Genomic DNA, 22,668 nt, shown 5'->3' on the forward strand with positions numbered 1-22,668 from the left:
TGAGCACAGGGGCTAGCCGGCTCCGGAGACCCACGCGCGGGCTCCAGGTGCGGGAGGGTGGCTGAGGCTGGATGCCCAGGCCTTGCGCTGCACCAGATCTGGGCGCACAGAGGCGGCGCCGCGGTGTGCCCTCCTGTGGAACGCAGGGAACGCTTTGAGGTTGTAGAGGGACAGAAAGTGGCAGGTCCCAGGGGCCTAGGAGAGTCCCAAGGAAAGACATTCCGGGACGTGGGACGTGCCACTGCCTTGGCCTTGTCTGCTGCCTCCTCCCTATCCCCTGCGCTTCTTTGACTATAGTTCGTCCCACGGCCCTCTCCCGGGGGTGCCTACTCCGGGCCCCAGTGGCTTGCCACCCCGCCTTCTCAGCTCAGCCTTGGTCCTCGGCTCCTCCCAGGGAGTTCAACCATCCGGGAGGCGCGCCTGGCTGGAGGGCGCAGTCGGGGGAAGGGCGAGGTGGTCCGGTGCACCTGGAAAGGGCGAGCCTAATCAGACTGTGCCCCCGTCTGCTTTGGAGTGGAAGCCACTTAGTCTGTCCTTATCCCCTCCGAGTCACCCCTTCCCTGGAGGGCATTTTCGAGCCGCAGCTTCTGCGCACGCACGCCTGAAAAAGCCACGGGCGGAGCCGCCTCTGCGCCCAGAACAGGTCTGAGCCGCGCCTCCCGCCCAGAGAGGGCGCGGGAAGTCCCGCAGCGGTCCTCCACCTGCCGTGAAACCCGAGCGATGCCTTCAGCCCCGGCGGCTGCCGAAGAAGCTCCCTCCTCCCCGCCCGCCAGTCAGCCTAGCTCAGCTCTGCACGCCCCCCAACTCGCTCCCGCCCGCCCGAGTCACCTCTTCCGCGCCCCCGCCCCTCTCGAGCTCGCGCCCGTTCCACCCCCCCTCCTCTGCCCGCCCTCCTCCCCTCCCCCTTCCCTCCTGCCCTCCCTTCATTCCACAAGTGTTGCTTCGCTCTCCAGCGCACTTGGCGAGCTGGAGAGGTGAGAAGGATCGGGCGCGGGGCGGCTAGTCCGGAGCCGCCGGCGGAGGGGAAGCGCGAAGAGACCGACTCTCCCCTGCTCGCCAGCCCCCGCCTTTCCCGGTAGCCGGCCGGACCTGCACCCGGCGCTTGCCCCCGCTCATCCTCCCCCCGCCCGGCCAGGCGCGCTCCTCCCCGGCCGGCCCCTCGGCGCGCGGCGCGCTGGAGGCGAAAGCGGGCTGAGCCGAGCGCAGTGGCCGCCGACCACCGAGCGCCCCGCGCCGCTCCCTGCATGTGCGGCCCGCGGCGGCTCGCAGCCCCCGGCAGCAGCCTCGGCAGCTTCGGCCGCGCCTCGAGAGGTGGCTGCAGCGGCTCCAGCGGCGGCCGAGCGGCCGAGCCCGGGCTGGGAGACACGATGCGCCGCGTCCTCCGGCTGCTCCTCGGCTGCTTCCTCACCGAGCTGTGCGCCCGCGTGTGCCGGGCGCAGGAGCGAGCGGGGCACGGGCAGCTGGCGCAGCTGGGCGGCGTGGTAGTGCTGGCGGGGGGCAACCGCTCCGGGGCCGCCTCCGGAGAGGCCGGCGAAGGCGCGGGGGTCTCGGACGCTCCGCCGACCCGGGCGCCCACGCCGGACTTCTGCAGGGGCTACTTCGATGTCATGGGCCAGTGGGACCCGCCGTTCAACTGCAGCTCGGGCGACTTCATCTTCTGCTGCGGGACTTGTGGCTTCCGGTTCTGCTGCACGTTTAAGAAGCGGCGACTGAACCAGAGCACCTGCACCAACTACGACACTCCGCTGTGGCTCAACACCGGCAAGCCCCCCGCGCGCAAGGACGACCCCCTGCACGACCCCACCAAGGACAAGACCAACCTGATCGTTTACATCATCTGCGGGGTGGTGGCCGTCATGGTGCTTGTAGGCATCTTCACCAAGCTGGGGCTGGAGAAAGCGCACCGGCCCCAAAGGGAACACATGTCCAGGTGGGCTGCCTCCCCCCTCCGCCTCCCCTCCGGGCGCCGCTCTCCCTGCTCTTCCCTCTCCACCTTTCCCGGGCAATGGCGCTCCCCCCCCAACCCCCCACGTCTCCGCTGGGGGAGGTCGCCCGGGAAAGCCAACTTCGGCTGGGAGCGCGGAGAGGGGGCGCTGGGCTCTGCACAGGTGTGGATTTGCGCGTGTGTATGTGTGTGTGTTGGGGGTCTCTGCCCCCTTCACCCTCTCGGCGCCCCCTCCCGCCTAGGATTGAAGCGGATCTGAGACACACAGCCCGGGAGCCTGTGGCCCCGAAGTCTTGGGTTTTGGGGAGGGGTCCCCCGCTCGGATTCCACATCCTAGCCTCTAGGTAAACAGAGCAGGCGAGCTCGAAAGGGAAGGGGGGCGTGTGTGAGCCCGCGCGCGCGTGTGTGAGGGAGGGAGGGAGGGAAGGAGTGTGTGCCGCCTGCAACTCGTACGGCTCGCGAAAAAGAGGCGAGGGAGGTGGAAAGAGGGGAGGGCGAGAACAAAAGCCTTGCCTGGAGCGGCCGCCTCGCTCTCCCTGAGCTGCCAGGTCCCTGCAATTGGGACCTCGGTTGCCTCCCCCTGCCCAAAACCCTCGCCCTTTCCCCGGTCACCACCTCTCCTTGCTGGGGGCCGCGGCCTCAGCTGCGCGCTGAGCCCCTTGCCGGGGTTGGCGTGGACTTCAAGGGCCGGAGCCCCGCTCACCAACCCCCACCCCCCCGCCGCCCCCCAACACCCTGATTCGTCAACTTTCCCGGTTGCCTTATTCATTATGCAAGTCCCAGCGCGAGCAAGTCGCAGCAGATGGGAGAAGGCATTTGGGGATTAATGGAGCTATTTGCCTTTTGCTTTTTAAAAAAGTGTCTAAATTGATTCGCACAACTTTGGAGGCGGAGGACACCGCCACGGGGACGCAGCCCCCAGACCCGACAGAGGCCAGGGTTGGCGTGAGGTCTGGGCGGGCGGGGTTGAGGAGCGACAGGCAGTCTTCCAATAGCTGGAGGGTTGGGCGCAAGCTCGATCTTCTTTCCGAGTGTGGGCAACGGGGTCGCCATGTGTCCCACCCCCTACACACAGACACACACCCTCCCCACACCTCCGGCGGGGGCCCATGTGTGCGCGTGTGGATGCACGCGCTCCGTGCGCCTGCCTAAAAAATCTGAACAAAGAGACCCACCAAAAATAGGCGAAGGAACATTACCACCTCACTAGTAATTATTTTCTATTTATACGCAGAGTATCCGATGACTTTTTTTTTTTCCAGTGGGGAGGGATTTGGGGGAAGAGGTGAAGAAGTTCCTCTTGGTTTGGGTCAGCAGGGAGGCGTGAATGGATGTTGGGGTCTTGGGGCACAAAGTAAGCTTCGAGGGTATTCAAGAAACCCTGACCAACTAAAAGAGTAACACGCTGGCCCCGCCCACCTCCTGCAACCCCAAGATGCCCCGTCTCCAGCCCCAGCCGCGGGTGCTTCGCGTCCCCGCAGTCCCCTGCCAATCCCTGTAGCTTCCCGGGGTCTGTGTTAAGGTGAGGGAGGAGTGCCGAGGCAGGACTGCGGCAGGCGGCGGGTGTCGCCTTGGTGTAGGGAGAGAGTCACCCAGGGATAGGCAGGCTGCCTTGCAGATTCGGGTTAATTCCTCTGCCGAAATATCCACTGAGCCTCTTCCTTGCAAACCAGCGCTTAAAGGAGCCCTCCTGGGTGTTTGGGTGGGGGATGGGGGAGGGTAGGGAGGCCGGGAGTAGGAAGGTGAGAAGGTGGGAGTCGAGCTAAGGGTGGGCGGCTCTCTTTGGACGTCTGTGGGAGAAGGTGATGCTAGCTTCAGGCTCTCTTTGATCTGGGTATTCCTGTGGAGACAGCACTTCACGGCAGACCTGAGGGCCCAGCAGGGACTCAACTTCCTGTCCTGCCTCCTTGCAGCTCTGTCAGGAGAAAAAGAATCGCCCAGCCTAGCGGGTTGCAGCCACTTTCTTCTGCAGGTACCTGGAAAGGGCTGCTTGGGGTGGAATCTGGGGGCACCCAGTCCCCGGTAAGAGCCTCAACACAGCTTCTCCTCTGTACACCTTTTGGGAATTCCAGAATGCAGTGGAAGTGCATTCTCTTGACGAGAAAGAACATTTGAAACCCGCCCTCCCCCCCACGCCCAGAGTGGAGCCCATCCCGGGGCTTGAACTCACCACCCTGAGATCCAGACCTGAGCTGAGATCGAGTTGGATGCTCAACGGTCAGAGCCACCCAGGTGCCCCCAAGAATAGTTGATTTTTATTGGCAGTTTCCAGGGTATAGTTTTCAACCCTGACTGCTATTTCAGATCCCCTGGAATGCTTTTTTAAAAAATCCTGTTGCTAAGGGGCCCCACCCTAGACAATTTAGATCAGAATCTCTAGGGGCTACGTGCAGGCTGTGTACTTTTGTAAAGCTCTCTAGGCTTTCCAGTGTGTGGCCAATCACTATTAAGGAAAAGGAACTAACATTTGCCAGGCACCGTACTAGGGTGTGTGTATGTGCGCGTGCACACACAAGTGTGTGTGTGTGAGTGCATGTGTGTGTAAACCTCTTTAGTGCTCTCAACTATGAGACAGGTGCTATTAATTCCCATTTATAGATGAGAAAATCCTGGCTCAGTTTGGGTGGCTGGCCCAAGGTCACACAGGAAACTGCAAATCCCCAGCCGCCTGGTTTCAACTGTGTTTTCAGTTTCAGTGAGCATTGCGGGGTGGGGGGCGCTTCCTAAAAACGCAAAATGCACATTCTCATGGTTCTGTCCGGAGAGATTCCAAATCAATGTAGGTCTGGGATGAGCCCTAGAAATCCGCATGTGTAACAGCCTCCCTGAATGGCTCCTAAAAAGTGGCCTCAGCGTTAACAAAGACTGTTCTTGAGTTTGGGACTATCTTAACAGGGTTGGGGGTGGAGGAATTAATCCAGTGCGACTCTCTTACTTGCTTTCTGTTTTGTGTTGCCTGCACGTATAGGGCTCTCTGTGCATTTGTAGTGCTGGGGACTGCCCCAAGGACCCTCTAGATGCATCTTGCCCTGTTGAGGCAGTGAATCATTTGGAGTCCCAGCCACAGCCCGAGCTCATTAGCTGTTGGCTGGAGGGGCTGAAGGGTGAGTTGGGTGGGGGCGGTACACCTGAGCTTGGCCTCAGAGAGGGTCGAAGGTGGCTTCCAGATGGAACTAATGTGCTGGCTGCAGCCTCTTAATTAGTTTGTCTTGGGCTGTGAGGGTTACGGAGCTGAGGGGCTTGTTCTCATTTCATCTGACCGCAGCCTCCCTTCAAAGACTTACAGCCCCTTGCTGTCCCCATGTCCCCAAATGCTCCTGTGACCCCGTGCACTCGTGTGATCCCAGGAGAGGCCTCGATGATGTCAGTTTTCGGGCTCAGAGCCCTGGGCATGTGACCTGCCTCCTTCTGGGCTGATTGGGACTAGAAGCAGGAGAAAGTCAGTAATTCTCAGAGCTGTGGGGGTCTTGCCCACGCTATTGTAAGAGCTTCCCAGACACTCACCACCAGCTACAGCAACATGACATCCAGCCACTATTTATAGGAAGAACAGACTGCAAATGGTGGCCAGCTATGGTTATCAAACCGCACAGACATGTTTTGTTTGGTCTGCAAGGTATTGCTATTGATGCATTCTTAATTTTTAAGTTTTTCTCTCTCTTTTTTTTTTTTACTGTGAAACATTTTAAACATACCCAAAAAAACCAAAACCAAAACCAAAAAAAAAACTTGAAAGACTAATAAGAACGAACTCCAGAATAGTCTCTGAGGTTTCTTACCCCCGGCACCACCAACATTTGGGGCCACCTTTCTTGGTGGTGGGGGGCTGTCCTGTGCAGTGAAGGGTGTTTGCCAGCATCCTTGGACTCTACCCACTAGGTGCCAGTGGTACCCACCCCACAGCCCAGCTGTGACAGTGAAAAAAAAAAAAGTCCTTAGCCATAGCCACATGTCATCAAGGGGGTAGAATCACCCCTCGTTGAGAACTACTAATCTAGACTGAACAATCATTAGTGTTTTGTCATATTTGCTTTATAGTACTCTCCATATTTTCATTTCCTCTCTCCCTTTCTTCCTCTTTCATTCCCTCCTTTTTTCCTTTGTTTTTTGGCTGAAGGCTTTGAAAATCCGTTGCAGACATGACACTTCATCCTTAAATACTTCAGCGTGGATCTCCTGAGAACAAGGACATTCTCCCACACAACACAATTCCAGTATCACACCCCAGATAAAGGACGGAAATTCCATCATATCATCAGATATCCAATCATATTAAAATGTTCCCAGTCATGCCAAAAAATGTCTTCCACAGCTTGGGGGTTTCAAACTAGGATCCAGTCAAGGCTCACTGCATCTGGATGTGAAATTTCTTTAGTCCCTATTATATATCGTGTTTTAAAACCAACTTAGAACCAATTGCCAATGTTTAAAAGCCGGGCGTTTTCACGCAGATATCCAGATTTCTGACTTCTCTTGAGAAACTGGCAGGTCCGACAACATTGGACCTTCATTTTCCCATGGAAGTTGTTGGTTGCCTTTGAGAGGTGACTTCCCTCTTAGGAAGCTTGCAGGTTCCCCCTGGGTCTCCACCCCCACGCAGTTCACTTAGCGCTGTTACCTGCAGTCCCTAGAAACTCTTGTCAGGCCGACCTTAGCAGCGGGGGCTCCAGTCATATGGCCTGAGATTCAATCCAGCTTGGCCACTTAATAGCTGTGTGACCTTGGGAAAGTGACTTCACCTCTCTGAGTTTTAGATTCTTCTTGTCTGTAAGACGAGATAGCAATGATCCTTGTGTCATAGGCTTGTGTGAGGTTTCGCTGAGACTGGGCTTGGGAAGCTCTTAGCACAGGACCTCTTTACGGTCACTGCTCAGTGAATTTTCTGTCCCGTTTCTGCCAAAGGGGTAAATGCTGTAGTCTGGAACTCAGTACCTAGCCCTTGCTTGCTACATCTTTTTAGCTGTGTGACATTGGTCAGGTCTCCCAACTCCAGACTTAGCAGGAGGAGGGGGCAGGTTCAGAATAGGAGAGAAGACCCGTGGATGACCACGTGAAATGCCTTGCAAAGTTTTGGCCTAGGTGATGTTGAAGCACCTTCGGCGGTAAGCTTGTGTGTAACTTCTCACATAATTTTAGGTCCTTCCCCAGTGAGGCAAGCCTTACGACAGTCTGCCTTTTAAGAGGCACAGATTACTTTCCATGAGGATGAACAAGCCCCTCTCCGGGGAGTGGAGGAGTCAGACTTCAAACCCAATCAGTCTGAGGCCAGAGCACAGGTCCCTGACCATTAGGCTGCACTGCCTTTGAGCGGACACATGCAGGACGTCTGTTGTCTCAGATCACAAAGAAGTGCTTGATGCTTTGCAAATGGCAACACGTGTGGTGGGGCCAGTTCAAGGAGCCACTGTAAGATCAAGACCAGGGATGTTTTCTGCATCTGCCCCTGGCAGGGCCAGCCCTCTTGGAGAAGGCATTGATGAGATATAACCTTGGGGCAGGAACGCATGTTTGAAGCTCTGTACACTCAACCAATAGGGAACACATGTCATTATCTTGCCCACCTTCAAACAGAATCAGAAATCCAAGTGGCAAATTACGTAGCCCAGTGTCCTGTGTGTTTTTCAAACATGCTTTGCAAGAGCTGGAGTCCCTTGCAAAGAAATAGCATCAAGTGATAAATGTCCTTCCTTCTCTTGCCTTTTCTCTCTTTTTCCAGCTTCCCCCTCTTGCTGCACATCTGTGCTTATCCTATGGCTTCGACCAGCTCCCCAGGTTAGAGAAGCCCTTGCATGCATATCCTGTTGGCCATGGAAAAGTCTCTATAAATTCTTCTTCCTTGCAAAATATGTTTGCTTCTCTTTGGGCATTGAGTCCTGCATTTTATTTTATTTTAATTTTTTTAGAGAGAGAGTGCGCAGGGAGAGGGGCTGAGGGAGAGGGAGAGAGAGACTCTTAAGCAGACTCCATGCCCAGCATGGAGCCCAACATGGGGGGCTCGATCTCATGACCCTGAGATCATGACCTGAACCGACAATGTCAGCCACCCAGGTGCCCCTGAGTCCTTGCATTTTAGAAGTCACCTTCATTGGGGTATAATGAACACCATAAAAGGCAAAGTGCCGTTGGATGAGCTTCATCTACACCTGTATAACCACCACTCCAGAAAGTTACCTCCTGCCCATTGCCCTTGCATTCTAAAAAATAAAAGATGTTTCTGATAGGAGAGGAAATGCTCAGGAATCCTATTCAAGTGTTTAAATGTCAGAACATAGTTCAGACCTTGGGACTCCTGGAAGCTTTGAAGCAAGATGCTGGGACTCTGAGCTCTGTTTGGAAACGTTGGGGTCTTTTATTTGCTCACTATAATTGGAAAATAAAGGGACACAGCCTTCTCTTTTTGTTCCTCAAATGTACCAAGCTCATTGCTACCTTGGAGCTGTTGTGTTGGCTTGGCTCAAATTCTTCTCCTCCGTCAGACCTCACATGCTGGCTCTTACTCTTCAGGTCTTAGCTCAAATATCATCTTCTCTGAGAAGCCGTCCCTGACCACCCAGGCTCAGTTACAACTGCCCCGGCCCCTCCAGCCCATCGTTTGGTGTTACTGGCTTCATTTCACATTATAGCCTAAAATTAACTTACTCATTTACTGGTTTGCTAGTTTATTATCTCTCTCCTTGCATTACTGTCCATAGGAAGGAGTGCAGGGACACCGAAGTCTCTTCCGCTGTTGTATCCTCAGCACCCAGGACAGTATCTGGCACAGAGGAGTTCTGCTTTCTGACATCCTGGTTTACATAAGAAAGCATCTCTTCTTTTATTCATTCACTCTTTCACATAGTCATGTAATAGGTATTTATTGAGTACCTGCGGCATATCTAGCACTGTTTTGAGAGCTATAAGAAGACTGAATTGTACAGACATAATTGCCGCACTCACAGAGCCAACAGTCAAATGGCTCAAGACAAATAACACATAAGTACATCTAGACGGAAATGGACATTAAATTGAACCTTATAAAATTGCTAGTATTCAATCATCTCACTTCAAAAATGGCAGTGTTTCAACATAATTGTTCTGAACTGGGTGAAGGGATATCAAGGAAGAGAGACATTATGTGGACTTGCCCTTAACAACTCTGAAATCTGCAGAACTGACATCCTAGTTTGAAGGCTGTCCAGCAGGAAAATTCCCTTTTACTCAGGGGAGGGTCAGCCTTTTGGTCTAGTCAGGCCTTCAACTGATTAGACAAGGCCCACCCACATGATGGAGGGCAATCTGCTTTACTTAGTCTCTTGATGTAAATGTGCATCTCCTCCAACAGCACATTCTCAGACACATCCAGAATGACTTTTGACCAAATATTTGGGCACCTTGTGGCCCAGTCAAGTTGACACTAAAAATTGACAGTCATAGTACTTATAGGATCTTGATACTCAGAGTGTGACGTGGAGCAACAACATTTTTATTACCTGGGAGCTTGAGCAGAAGGATCTCTAGCCTTGCCTCAGACTTACTGAAACTGAATCTCTGCATTTTTAGAAAAGATTTTATTTATTTGAGAGAGAGAGCACACAAGCAGGGGGAGTGGCAGGCAGAGGGAGAAGCAGGCTTCCCGCTGAGCAGGGAGCCCCATGTGGGGCTCGATCCCAGGACCCTGGGATCATGACCTGAGCTGAAGGCAGATGCTTAACTGACTGAGCCACCCAGGCGCCCCCCAAATCTGCATTTTAATAAGACCCCTAGGTAACATGCACTTTGTTTGAGAAGCACCCAAACTGTGCCACAAATAGATGACAAATCCCATTGAATTTGTTAGGCTTACAGCACATAGTTGGTTCTTCCCCTTTATTTATTTATTGTATCTTTTGTACACGTGTTATAACATGTTTTTTAGTACATGCCCTAATACATGCCCATTTGTTTTACTCATAAGTATGTGCTCATACCCGTGAACAGCTGTTAGGAGCATTATAAAGCATATATGAAAACAGAAATTTCAAACTGAGCTGAAGGTACAATGAATACCTTAAAATGTGTTGCTAAGCATGATGATGTCATGCACCCATCAGCAAATATCTCAAAGCTTGAGGAGGAAGCTCATCATTAATAAGCGATCCATTTTTTGAATATTTCTCACGAGAGTTTTGATTGTTTTTGGCTGACTTTGCTTTGATCTGAATAGACAATCTTTGTTTTTCACCTTGCGACAAGCTAGCTGTTGCAGAGAGGGGGAGAGTCGACTCTATTGTGTTCTTGGATTTGCTCTGTTAGTATTATCTTCAGGCTGCGGTTTTGTGGTGGGGGACGTTTTTAAGCCACATGCCTGCTCGGTGATGGTTAGCCTACTCACAGATAGGTAATTTATCTGCACAGCCCCTTTCGGGGTGCACAGAGCTGCAGTATAGGCAGTGCACCCCAATGATGGTGCTGTTACCAGTTGCCCTCCTGGGCCTGAGGTTCCTGAGTCTCACTGTCTGACGTGGACATTTCAAGGGAGGGCTCCAACATCCATACACAACATTACATTGACTTCTTCCTTGAACCACTAAAAACCACACACAGAAGTTCTCAGATTTCCTTTCCTGATGCCAAATCATTTTATGTGGTCCCTGGAGGAAGCGGACCATACCTTGCAGACTGCTTTTCCAGGATACGGAGGCCTCTTAGGAACCTGTCATTTCCACTGTACACTCTACAAGGGGCTGCCTTGGGGGAAAAGCAGCCTTGGCTTCTGGGCTGGATTTTCAAGAATTTCAGGACTCAGGAGAAGCCCAGGGGATCTGTAGAAAGCAGTGCTGACCAAGTTCGTGGTAGCTTGTCCCGATAAATTACTTTGCTAACCTCTTGAAAGCCTGAATACTTTGGAATTTTTTTTGGCGGGGGGGTGGGGAATTCCTTAGAGAATCTGGGGAAAGCTATGGCTTCTTGTTCTATGGGCACAAAATTTCCATTCAATTCCAAAGGGGTTCAGAGATCTCTTGAAGCTCATGGTGAAGAACCTGTTTAGAAGGGGAAAAGGCAAATTAGAGTAGAGGACATGTGCCCTTTGCCTCAAACGTTCCTTTCCCGTAGCCCTTTTGAGTTTCAGAACCTGCTTACAGCACAGAGCAGGGAAGGAGGCTGAGCTCTGATGTTAGGGACACTCAGGTTTGTATCTTGGTCCCTGCACTGATGAGCTGGGTTAACTTGAGTAGCTTTTTGCTCCATAAAATGGGTAGGTTAATCCTCACCTTGAATGCTCCCTCCCTTATTGGCCATCTTCCAGCTTCATTGGCCTTCTTTCTTGTACCTCAAATATTTGATCTCTTTCCTGCCTTAGGGCCTTTGCACTCGCTGTTCCCTCTGCCAGGAAGGTTCTTTCCATCATCTTTATGTGACCACCTCCTCACCATTCAGGGCTCAACTCAAATGTCTCCTCCTCAGGAAAGGTTTTCCAGACCACCTTATCTCTCTTTCTCTGTTTGTTTAGAATTTTTAGAAAGTGTACAATTCAGTGATTTTTGGCATAGTCACAGAGTTGAATAACCATCACCACTCTGATCCCAGAACCTTTTGATTATCGAAAGTCTGTATACATTAATGCAACAGCCAGTCCCCAGTCCTCCCTCTCTCCAGCCCCTGGCCATCACCACTCATCTACTTTCTATCTCTATGGATTTGCCTCTTCTGAACATTTCATATAAATAGAATCATCCATTCTGTGGCTTTTTGGGTCTGGCTTTTTTGCAGAGGATCAGGTTTCTAGGTTCCATTCACGTTGTACCAGGCGTCAATACCTTATTGCTTTTCATGGCTGAGTCATACTCCAGTTCATATCACATATTTTGGTTATCCATTCATTCGTTTATTTGGGTTGTTTTCCACTTTGGGGCTGTTTGGAATAACGCTGGTATGCACCGGTGTCTCTTGATCCTGTTACACTTTTGTGTATTTAAGTTTCACAGCTCTCGGTGACTTATTTAATATGCATACTTCTTATCCTGTCCCCTAGAATATAAGCTGCAGGCAGGCAGTGGTCTTGTTCATCTTGCATATTGCTGTATTCCCAGAGCCTTAAATAGTGCCTGGCACAGAGTAGGCAGTAGATGTTTGTTCAGTGAATGAATGAATGAATGGGAGCAGTTGCTATTCTCTTGTCTCTTGGAGGACTCAATCTTTTCCTCTAATTCACGTGGGACTCTAGCTGTGTTCCCTGTATCTCACATCTGACACTTCTCCCCGCCTGTAGTTCTCCATTATCTCATTGCCCCGTGAGCGACCACTCCCCCAAGCTCGGGGCCTCTGTTACCCTAACAGTCTCAGACTTGAATGTGCAGCAGAAAACGCAGGTGGCCTGGGCCCTGGAGTTTCTGAGTCAGTGGGTCTGGGTGGTTCTGAAAATTTGCATTTTAACATGTACTTTGGGGGAGGGTTTTGTTCTTGGTTGGCAGACCACTATCTGAGAATCGGTGCTCTAGGGGGCTAAATTTCAGCAGGCGGACTGGGCCTGTTGAATTCAGAAGTGGTATGTGTGGGCCTCACTCAAAGAGCTCACCTTGCTTCCCTTTCTCCCTTGATGGGGATTCAGAGGGTTCTGGTTTGTTAAGAGCATCCTGATGGATCTGAGATCATGGCAGTATTGCTTGTGGGGGTGGACCCTGGAGAGGAGGCATGGATGAGGATGCTTACTGCAGGGTTGTGTACGGAGGTAGGAGGGTGGCGCTGACCATCTAGGTTCCCCTAACCAGGGAAATGGATAAGCAGGGCTGATACTCTGCCGCTTCACCGTGAAACCACGGCATGAAGGAGATTCACATTTCTCAATAGGGCTAGCTCTCAGGTTGTGCAAAGAGAAAGAAACAATGAGGTTTATGGCAAAAACACTGCTCATGTCAAAGTACACAGCTGTGCAATGATATCTGCAACAGTCTATACCGTTCCAGGATAATCCTATCTAAATAAAGATACGATGGAGAGCAGGTAAAGAGGAGTAAATGTGTTGGTGAGGTCTGACCTTAGGAGTGATATCTGACAGCTATCTCTGTTCTGTTCTGTGTGCAAACATTGAGCTGCTTGGCTAAGTTTACGTCTAATTGTGAAGGTCACTGTTCTGGTTGAATTGGGTGCCAGCCCTGCCCCCATCCCCTCCCCCCATTAAAACAAATCTTTTTTAAAGTCCTGATCTTGATTTAGACATAGGGTCGTTGCAGATGTCGTGATTTAAGACAAGGTTATCCTGGAGCAGGGTGGGCCTCTAACCCGATATGACTGGTGTCCTTAAAAGACAGAGACTGTGGGAGACACACCAGGGGAAGATGGAGATTTCTAGCAACCGGCAGAAGCCAGGAAGAGTCAAGGGAGGAGGCCCCCTGTAGGTTTCCGAAGGGGTGTGGTCCTGCCAACATCTTGATTTTGGATTTCTGGCCTCCAGAACTGTGAGACCATAATTTGTGTGGTTCGAAGCCACCTGGTTTGTGGTACATTGTTATAGCGGTCCCGGGAAACTAATACAGTCCCTTAACACCTCTCACCTTGTTTTCTTATTTGTCGAATAATAGTAAAAAATATTAACCCTTGGGTGAGCGTCAGCGAGATTAAACATGATGATAAATGGGAAGGGCCCAAAACACAGTAGGTGACTCGGGTTGTATGCTTTCCCTTCATCCCAGCTACTGATTAAGAGGGGCACCAACAAGGGGCGTGGCTGGATCACACCAAATCCTCCCTAGCTGCAGGAAACCCAATTCACGCAGGATACAGAGCTCTGCGTAGGCTCTGGCTCAGCCCTGTACAACTGGCTGTGTAACCTTCAGCAGGTTAATTCACCTCTCTGAGCCTTTGCTCATCTGCAAAGAAGGAGTAATAAACCTCAGAAGGTGTTTGTATGCTACTTAGTTGAATTAAGGCTTGTAACGTGATTAGCATGAGGGCTGGCTTATGGTAAGTACTCCATAAATGTTATTTATTGCTAATAGTGGGCCATTGCTGTACATGAAGCGTGGGGTCTAGCGTTAGCTATGAAGGGGGACTAAGTTTATGGGGTGCAGACATATTAGATTCTTCACTGAATCCTCTCAACAACTCTGCAAGGTGGGTGATACTGCCCTTACGTAGCTATTGTGAGGAGCGTGTGGACTGTTTTGCACGAAGTCCTTATGTAACCTCTAATTGCAGTGACCATTTTACTCCCTTACGTCCTTTTTTCCCCTCCCACCCCTAACTAGAATGGCAGCTCATGGAGTCAGGGGCCTCGTCTTCATAAGCCCAGTGCTCCGAGCACAGCAGATGCCAGTCATTGTGTTTGGAATGAACAGATTTAAATTCTTTCTTCTTTCAGGGCCCTTGCAGATGTCATGAGCCCACAGGGCCACTGCAACACTGACCACATGGAGAGGGACCTCAACATTGTGGTTCATGTCCAGCATTATGAAAACATGGATACCAGAACCCCCATAAATAATCTTCGTAAGTATAGTCGTGCGGTCCATTCCCAGCCCCACTTGGTTATCCATGCAGTGATCATGTGTCTAGATTTCATGGTCTGTGTTTGGGTTCACTAAGAGCTTTTCTGTTTGTTGGCTAGTTAGAAGTTTGGTTTTATCTCTCCAGGATGAAGCTGTGTTTGGCTTCATCCAATTTCACTTGGTTTGTTTCTCGGTTAAAGAGTGATCCACTTGGTTGGTTTCCTACGGTTGGTTCTGTTAACGAATGGCCTTCTTGTTTGGTTCGTGATGGTTGGGTACCTCGTTAACCAATGGTTTACTTGGTTGGTTCATCTGAGATAGTTAATCTGTTAGCCAATAACCCATTTTATTGGTTCATCTTGATGGGGAAATCGGTGAACCAATGGCCCATTTGCTTATTTGCTTCTTGAGGTAGACCAGTTGTGATCTTTAGGTTTCATGCTGTTTTCCATGAACAGATAGTAGTTCAGAAGAATTTGATCTTCTTTTTCATCAAAATAAAGTTTGGCAAAAATAAATCACAAACTACCCTCTGTGTGTATGCACACACACGTGCACATACGTGTTTGTGTGTGGGGTGTTCAGCTGTGGTTATGTTGGTTTGGGGTGTGTACATGTGACTCAGAGTAGCAAATTCCCTTCCATTTTTCTGCCAGGCGGAAAAAATGCTACATAGATATTCTGGAGCTGACAGAGCATAGTTGGGGATCTCAGTATGCTCCCTCAATTTTTCTTTCCTTTCAAAGGTCTTTATATACAATATACATTATGGAGCTGATGTACTGACTAATGGGAGGGGGAAAGGAAGATTGTTTGGTTTTTGACAATAGTGTGCTACTGTGTTTATTCCTAGCAATTATGTTTTCAAGTAACCCCCACATTAAAGTAATGTGGAGGGCTTGGTTTAAAATAACAAAAGCCAGACAATTTAAAAGATGCATTTAGTTGTGGCTGGAGGTTCTTAAAAACATCACGCATTTTAGAGACTGGGTTGCCTTGGCTGAAACTCCACTAGCAGAGCCGCATTGGTGTTTTATTTGCTGAATCATCGTTTTTAACTGTGGCCGCAAATTTTTATGCTCGATGGGTAGAGGAATAAATCTGTGGCATTTGATATAGGTGATGCAAATTCTTTGATTCTGCGTGGTGATAATTTTTCATAGCCTTGGAAAAATGTTGCAGTATATTTGTAAAGTCAGTTTACACAGTTTGGAAATGGGTTACCAGATAGAATGTCTTAGGTGTCATTGTATTAAATAATTCGACATTATTTATTTATGAACCTGGTTGTAGAATGGCATGAGAAATAGCCACATTTTAGAGCCAAATACATCAGCAATTGAAGTTTTATGACCGAATCTCACAGCCCTGAAAGATATGGTAAATTGTACCAACTCTGACATGGCAGTTGCTGAGCCCAGTTTTGGCTTTGTTGGAAATAAGCACATTCTCTTTCAGATGTCACTGGGAAATAAGTTGAACCTAGGTGTATGTGGGTTCCAGCCCTGACACGTGAGCGAATACCATCATGGAGGAGACAAAGTTGAAATGGTGTTGAGTCCCTGGCTATACAAGGTGACTGTTAACAAGTTTCTCATGTGAAGTTTCAATCTTTAGGATGATTTTTGAATCAGCACTCAAATGGAATAACAAACTCATTGAAGTCACCCATGTTTCATCATTGCATCAGGCAAAAGGGCAAGGAACATTAATGAATCTTGTTTCAGTAAGGGACTTTTGTTTAAAGTTGTACTGAAAACAAGTTACTGCTCAGAGATGGGTGTCCAGGCACTGAGTAATTCAGAAGTCTCTCGTGATGGACTAACTGGGTCTATTTATGATTCTTGCTTTTAGTCTGTATCTGAGTCTCTCAGTAATCAGTGCTATTTATACTAATTAGAAGAAATGTGTCTTGTAATATTCTACTGGGTAGAAGTATACCACAGCATTCCTGGTGGACTACAGAAGAGAATTCCAGGTGTATGCCAACATTGCATTAACAAGATGTTAATTTTGTATATTGCCACTGGGTTGATCCAGTCCTATTTCCTAGAATTCTTGGGAACATCTGGAAAATAAGAAGCATATAGCCCCTCCACAGATTTCCATTAATCAGTTCAATTTTTGTAACTAATTCAGTACTTGGTAGTAATGATAGGCTTTCTTATAATGATTTTGTCTTTTTATTGATTCACAGGAGCTATTTATATATTATAGACACAGGGAAAATTTACATGTTCAGGAGAAGGAGTGATTTTTGGGAGTTCACTGAAAGGATAGGCCTCGATGACTGGTATTTATCAGTTGTCAGGGGTTCAAGAAGCCATGCAGTTTGCTAGAGCCCATTTTGACCCACAGAGAACTAGGAGAGAAGGAATCCAGTCCAACTGAGAAGTTAGACCAGCTCTTGGTGCCAGAATGAGAATGCATCTATTGAATATAAAACCTTTTTCCGGACATTGTGGGAACTATGAAGATTTACAATTACAAAAAGTGGAAAAAAAATGCATCCATTTGTGATATACTGAAAAGGGGCCCATCATGCCATTGTTGGGGTGTTCTTCACTAAACATTCAAGTGACCAGAACTGACAGGGAATTTGATAGCCCAAACTTGAATGTCATTTTTATCTCTATTCAGTGATCCACTCGACATAGCTTTAAGATAATCCTCCTCTCCAACTATTTATCTTTCTTCATCTTAATACTAATGCTAGACCCCTTTCTGGTCTTCCCATTATGCTTTGGTCACATGCTAAGAGAATCCAAAGTCAGTGGCAATTGAGAAAGAAGGGAGTGGGGAAGGACTAGGGTAGAGGCAAATGGAAGGGGGTGGAAAGCTTCAATGTGGGGAAATTTTGCCACTTTTCCTTTATAATTTTCCTATGGTAGATTTTTCCTGTGATATGCAAGACTTGCCTTTTTATCTGAAGATGGATTTTTCTTCAGCTGATGCCGTTCATGTTCTTTCCAGGCATTCAGTGATATTGCCTAAAAATATTTAGTCTGATAATCAAAAGGGCCTCGACCTCTTTGATGAACAGGATGTAGATTCAGATGAGATAGTGATTTTTCACAAACGCTCCTCAGCTTCTGTATAATTATAGTTTGCTTTTGAAGGCACATTTTGTCCTCAAGTGCTATGAACGTGCTTCTGTCTCCCCCACCCCAGCCTCGCAGCCTGCCAGTGACACTCCCCATCCTTTCTGGGAGTGCAGGGTAAATATAGGCTCCCTTTCGTCTTAAGGATGGGTGATGGGAGTGAGGACCGTGGATACAAGGAGAGAGCTCGGATCAACGTCTCTCAACTCGTTTGTGTTAACAGCACACTTTTTTTTTTTTTTAAATGCAGTTTTAGTTTTGGAATACTTTTATATTTACAGAGAGGTTGCAAAGATAACACCCAGAGTTCTGTATACCCCTCACCCACTTCCCCCTAATGTGAACATCTTACATTACTGTGTACACCTGTCAAAACTAAGAAATCAACATTAGTATGTTATTTTTAGCTGAGCTGTAGATAATGTTTAGATTTCATGATATTTCTTCCCTTATGTCCCTTTTCTGTTCCAGGATACCGCATTGTATTTAGTACAGCAAACTTGATAGTAGAATTTTGGTTGGCAGTACTGTTTAATGATGTGGTAAAGGCTGAAAACAACCCTAAATAAGTCAGCAGCAATTACAAAGCCTTTATTGTCATAGTATAAAAAGCGTCTCCCAGTGTCTATAAAAACAGCCACATAAAATTATTTACCTGGTCACTGTTGGAATAGAACCAGTTGATATACTGATTGTGCTCTCACATAGACTCGTGGGACAGAGTACCCTCCGGTTCCACCCAAACATGCAACCCCTCTTTGGAATTGGATTGATGTTCCCCTATTTATTTAGCAGCATAATCTGAGCAGGTGAGATCTCACCCTGAACTGAGGAGAAATGCTAACTTGATATTTCAGGATATAGAATCTATCAGAAAGACCAGGCTCCCATTCCAGCCTCACCCCACCCCCTACTGCCCCAGGACCATTCCCAGGTGGGTTTACAAGGAACCAGATGCAAAGCAGATCCATGGTTTAGCTTCTGAAGATGCTGTACAGCTCATGTCTAGGGCCAAGTGGATTTCCATTCATTTGTCCATATTTACAAAGGTACTTGGGTGTCGTTTAGTTGACTTTTGGAGACACTGGTCCAGATATTCCCAAATATCTTTTCAAAATCGGGGAATTTCCTAATCAGGGAGGTGTATAAGATTCAAACATATGTAAGATAACGAAATGTTAACAGTAACTTATATAGACAGCAATCTAAACCCCCAAAACAATGAATCTTCAAAACCTTATTAGCTTGGTACTGTTATTTTCACCTCATAAAGGTGGGGAAACTGAGGCTCACAGAGGTTAAATGGCTTATTGAAAGTTCATACAGCTACTCAATGATGGAGGTGGGATTTAAACAGGGCCAGTCAGACCCTAAGGTCTGTGTTGTAAGCACTACACTACATGACCTCTCCTTCTGGTACAGGTGTTTGCAGAATGGGGAAGTCTTCCCCTTAGGAGTTGAAGTTGATAAAGGATATGCTAGATGAACCCAAAGATCAATTGGCAGTGTAGGAAAGAGAGCTATTTCCAAAATATACTCCAAGTATATTGTGGAGTCCTTCCTTAGGAGGAATAGTAACTAACATTTATTGAGCACTTGCTATGTGCCAGGCATTGTGTTAAAACTTTGGATGCCTTAGCTCGTTTTGTACTGAAAACAACCTTCAAACAGCCTAGCTCAACCCTGCCTCAGGATCTTTGCACTTGCGTTGCTTCCCGCCTACAGAACCCGGCTCCCAGGCTTCCACCCTTTTACATCTTACCCCCAAAGCTGCCTCATTGGAGAGGACTTCCTTGTTTCCCTCTGGCCCCCAAGTCACCTACTGTTCCCCATTTCCCCATTATTTTCTTTGTAACTTTTCTTCCCTCTGGAATTGTCTTCCTCATTATTTATGCCTACAACATAAACTCCATGAGAACAAATGCTATGTGTTGTCATAGCGGCCCCACATGCTGTGGGAACCAGGCTGGCTCACCACAGCAGCCCCATACATTTTTGTCCAGTGAGTGAAAAAGCCCATGGAAGGGGTATTGTTATGCCTGTTTTATGAAGGAGAAAACTGAGATTTATGGAAACTGAGGAACTCACCTAACACGATGACTGGGGTTGACTTTAAAAATCACCAAGAAAACATAAAATTGTGGGGGATGGCAGATGAAACAGAAGAGGGAGAATATTATTGCAGCTGGGTGGCCAGATACATAGGGGTTCATTCTGTTCTTGTGTCTATTTGAAAATATCCACAATGAAATTAAAAGTGAAAGAACTTGTCCATGGTGTCCTAGTTAATAGACAGAGGAAGTAGGATTCATACCCAGGTCTGTCTGATTACATAGCCTGGACTTTGTTGGATACACATGGGGGTTTCTTCTGGTGAATATCCAGGCTCAGGAAGGGTGGGAATCAGGGCCACTTTTGGGACTTCAGTAGGTGGAGTAAGTAATAAAGCATCACGATCTTTTGTCTTTAATGCGTGTAATCGCTGTGTCTTTTAGTTCATATTCTTCAGAGAGACAAAATGTGATTAGTTTCTGACCAGCCAGTAACCTGGCTTCCTCTGGATCGACTGTCTGACTCTGGTTCAATCACTTGGATGTGGTGGAGAGTATCTTGACCCCTCTCATGACTATGGTGGGGCCGGTTCTCCAAGAAGGCCATGCTTGAGAAGTGGGGTGGAGATTGCCGTTTGAAGCTTTCTTGGGGTGGGAGCAGGGATTGTGTCTGTTTTATTCACCCCTGTATCTCCTGTGAGATGACAGTGCTCAGTAGATGTTTGTTGAATGAACGGACACATGCATGGATGGATGAATCTCAAGCCTATGAGCCATAAGAATCCCACTGGAACCTGTTAGCAGGAACCTTGGGATTTTGAATGTTGAAGAAACTTGGCTAATTCCAACTCCTGTGAGGCTTTAACTCTTTTCAACTCAGCCGCAGCTACCAACACTCTTTGTTTCTGAAATGTGAACGTTCTTTTCCACAGTTGGGCAGGCTAAAACTGCTCCGTCTGAGGACCTATGACTATTACTGTTTTGGCACTTGGGTCAGTAAATTATAGAGTTAATAAGAGTTAGGGGTTGGAGGGCGCCTGGGTGGCTCAGTTGGTTAAGCGACTGCCTTCGGCTCAGGTCATGATCCTGGAGTCCCGGGATCGAGTCCCGCATCGGGCTCCCTGCTCGGCAGGGGGTCTGCTTCTCCCTCTGACCCTCCTCCCTCTCATGCTCTCTCTCATTCTCTCTGTCTCAAATAAATAAATAAAATCTTAAAAAAAAAAAAAAAAGAGGGGTTGGATCTATAACTGGATTAGCTAAAAACATTAGTAGCTAAAAACAAGTGCAATGGTTTGAGCCAATATGTGGTTTTGGATCAGGAGTTCTGGTTTTCTCTTGAAGTATTCAGTGTTACAGATGAGTCTGTGATGTGGATGATGCCCGCTAAACATATCCAATGTGACTTTGCGATCGTGCATTGAGGGAGTGGGTAATATGGGCTTGGCAGGTCTCGGGTAACTGAACTGGGTATCTGCTCTTTCACCTATTAGCTATGTAATCTTGGAAAAATTAATTTTTTGAACCTCGGTGTCCCATACTATAAAAGGAGCAAAATACAAGATTGTTGGGAGGATTAAATGCATTAACACATATAATGAACTTAGCATAATGGCTGGTAACATATAAATGTTGGTCGCTACCATTATTATTTGTGGAGCGAGTGAACATTAGTGCTAATGTGGTCCATTAATGAGGGGACAGTGGTACACACCAGCACGAATTCATCGTGCAGTTGATATTTCACAGTGAAAATGTTTTCACTCTGTGTGTCAGTTGATAACACAATCTGTGTGTGTGCATGTGTGTGTTTGTTACTACTAATGTTTTTGATGCAAATGAGAACTAAAGAATCTGTCAATTTCTTCCCAAGGAAATAACTCTGATGGAGCAGCTGTACCATTCTTAGACATTTGTTCCTGTCTTATGTTTTCCTTCGATTCCCGCTGAAACACACGAGCTTTTGTTCTGTTAGGAATATTGATTTTAATATTTTATTTACAGTGGCAGACTAGGCCTGTAGGAATTTGTATGGTCTCAAACATGTCTTGTGTTTCCACCCAGAAAATGAGATTGTGTATGTGTGAGGGTGTGTGAGTGAGGGTGTGTGTATGTGTATGTGCAAGCAACAGAGAAACAGAGCCCTTAAAGGAAAAAAAAAAAACCAAAGCCTACCACCTCCTGGGCTGTTTTCAAAAATTGCTATTAATGCTGGCCACATGGCATTGCCTAATTAAATTTGCATTGCTTTTCCAAAGTGCTTCAAAGCAGCTGTAGGACTATTTGTAAAGAAAGCCTAGGTGCCCATCACAGTGTCTGGTTTAGCTTAAAAGATGCCAAGTTCTGTTACTTCCATACCCAGAAAAGCCTATTCTTGGACACAGTTTCTTTGGGAGAGCATTTCTGTTTATATATCGGGATTAAATGATGCAACATGCCTACTATGTTTTTGACACTTAGCGTGGATATAAAAGGAGTAAAAAATAAAACAGATATAGGTATTGAAATAGGTATTGCACAGCCATGTTATAGATGAGAAGACTGTGGCTCCGAGAGTTTAAGTAACCTGCCCAAGGCCTCAGGCATACTTGGTAAGGAGTTCAGATCCTATACGTGGGTCCAAACACAAACCCATCTCTGTCTGGCTTTAAGCTTTGTGCTCTATTCGTGACGTTTCTTGTACCTTCCCCAAAGACCTATACTGGGTGATGGTCCAGTTATATCTCTTCTTCTCTTTCTTGTCCTCATTTATTGATTTCTGCTAAGAATCACTGTATTAGACTATACTAATCTTTGAAAATGGACCAGTTGAGATAAAGTCACTATTTCTGTTTTGGAGGACTCAGATCTTAGCCAGTTTGTCTGATTCTTTATCATTAAAATTTCCATTGAGTCAATCAATATTTAACTGATACTTACTATAATTCTGCTATGAGCCAGGCAGTGTACTAGGAATTGGAGGTATGAGGATGAATGAGACAAAAATAGGAACTATTCTCTTGGAGTTTATGGGACAGTGAAATAAATAGGTAATTGCAAAGAAGCATGGTAGGAGTAAAAGTCAGGGTGCTTTAGGAGCATGCAGGAGACCTCCTTGAAACATCTGGGGTTGAAGGAGAGGGAAGAGATTA

The 22,668-nt window shown here is 47.7% G+C and overlaps 1 protein-coding gene across 1 annotated transcript in view; it reads left to right on the plus strand.

Moving 5' to 3' along the window:
* The first annotated feature begins 1,367 nt into the window (after nt 1-1,367).
* SHISA9 (shisa family member 9) overlaps nt 1,368-22,668 on the plus strand; it is a 281,171-nt gene continuing 259,870 nt past the window's right edge. The window contains exons 1-2 of the mRNA XM_021698292.1: nt 1,368-1,930; nt 14,262-14,389. Of these exons, the coding sequence (XP_021553967.1) occupies nt 1,368-1,930; nt 14,262-14,389 (691 nt within the window). The remainder of the gene's footprint in view (nt 1,931-14,261; nt 14,390-22,668) is intronic.

Source organism: Neomonachus schauinslandi, chromosome 5 (genome assembly GCF_002201575.2).
Source record: "Neomonachus schauinslandi chromosome 5, ASM220157v2, whole genome shotgun sequence".
NCBI lineage: Eukaryota > Metazoa > Chordata > Mammalia > Carnivora > Phocidae > Neomonachus > Neomonachus schauinslandi.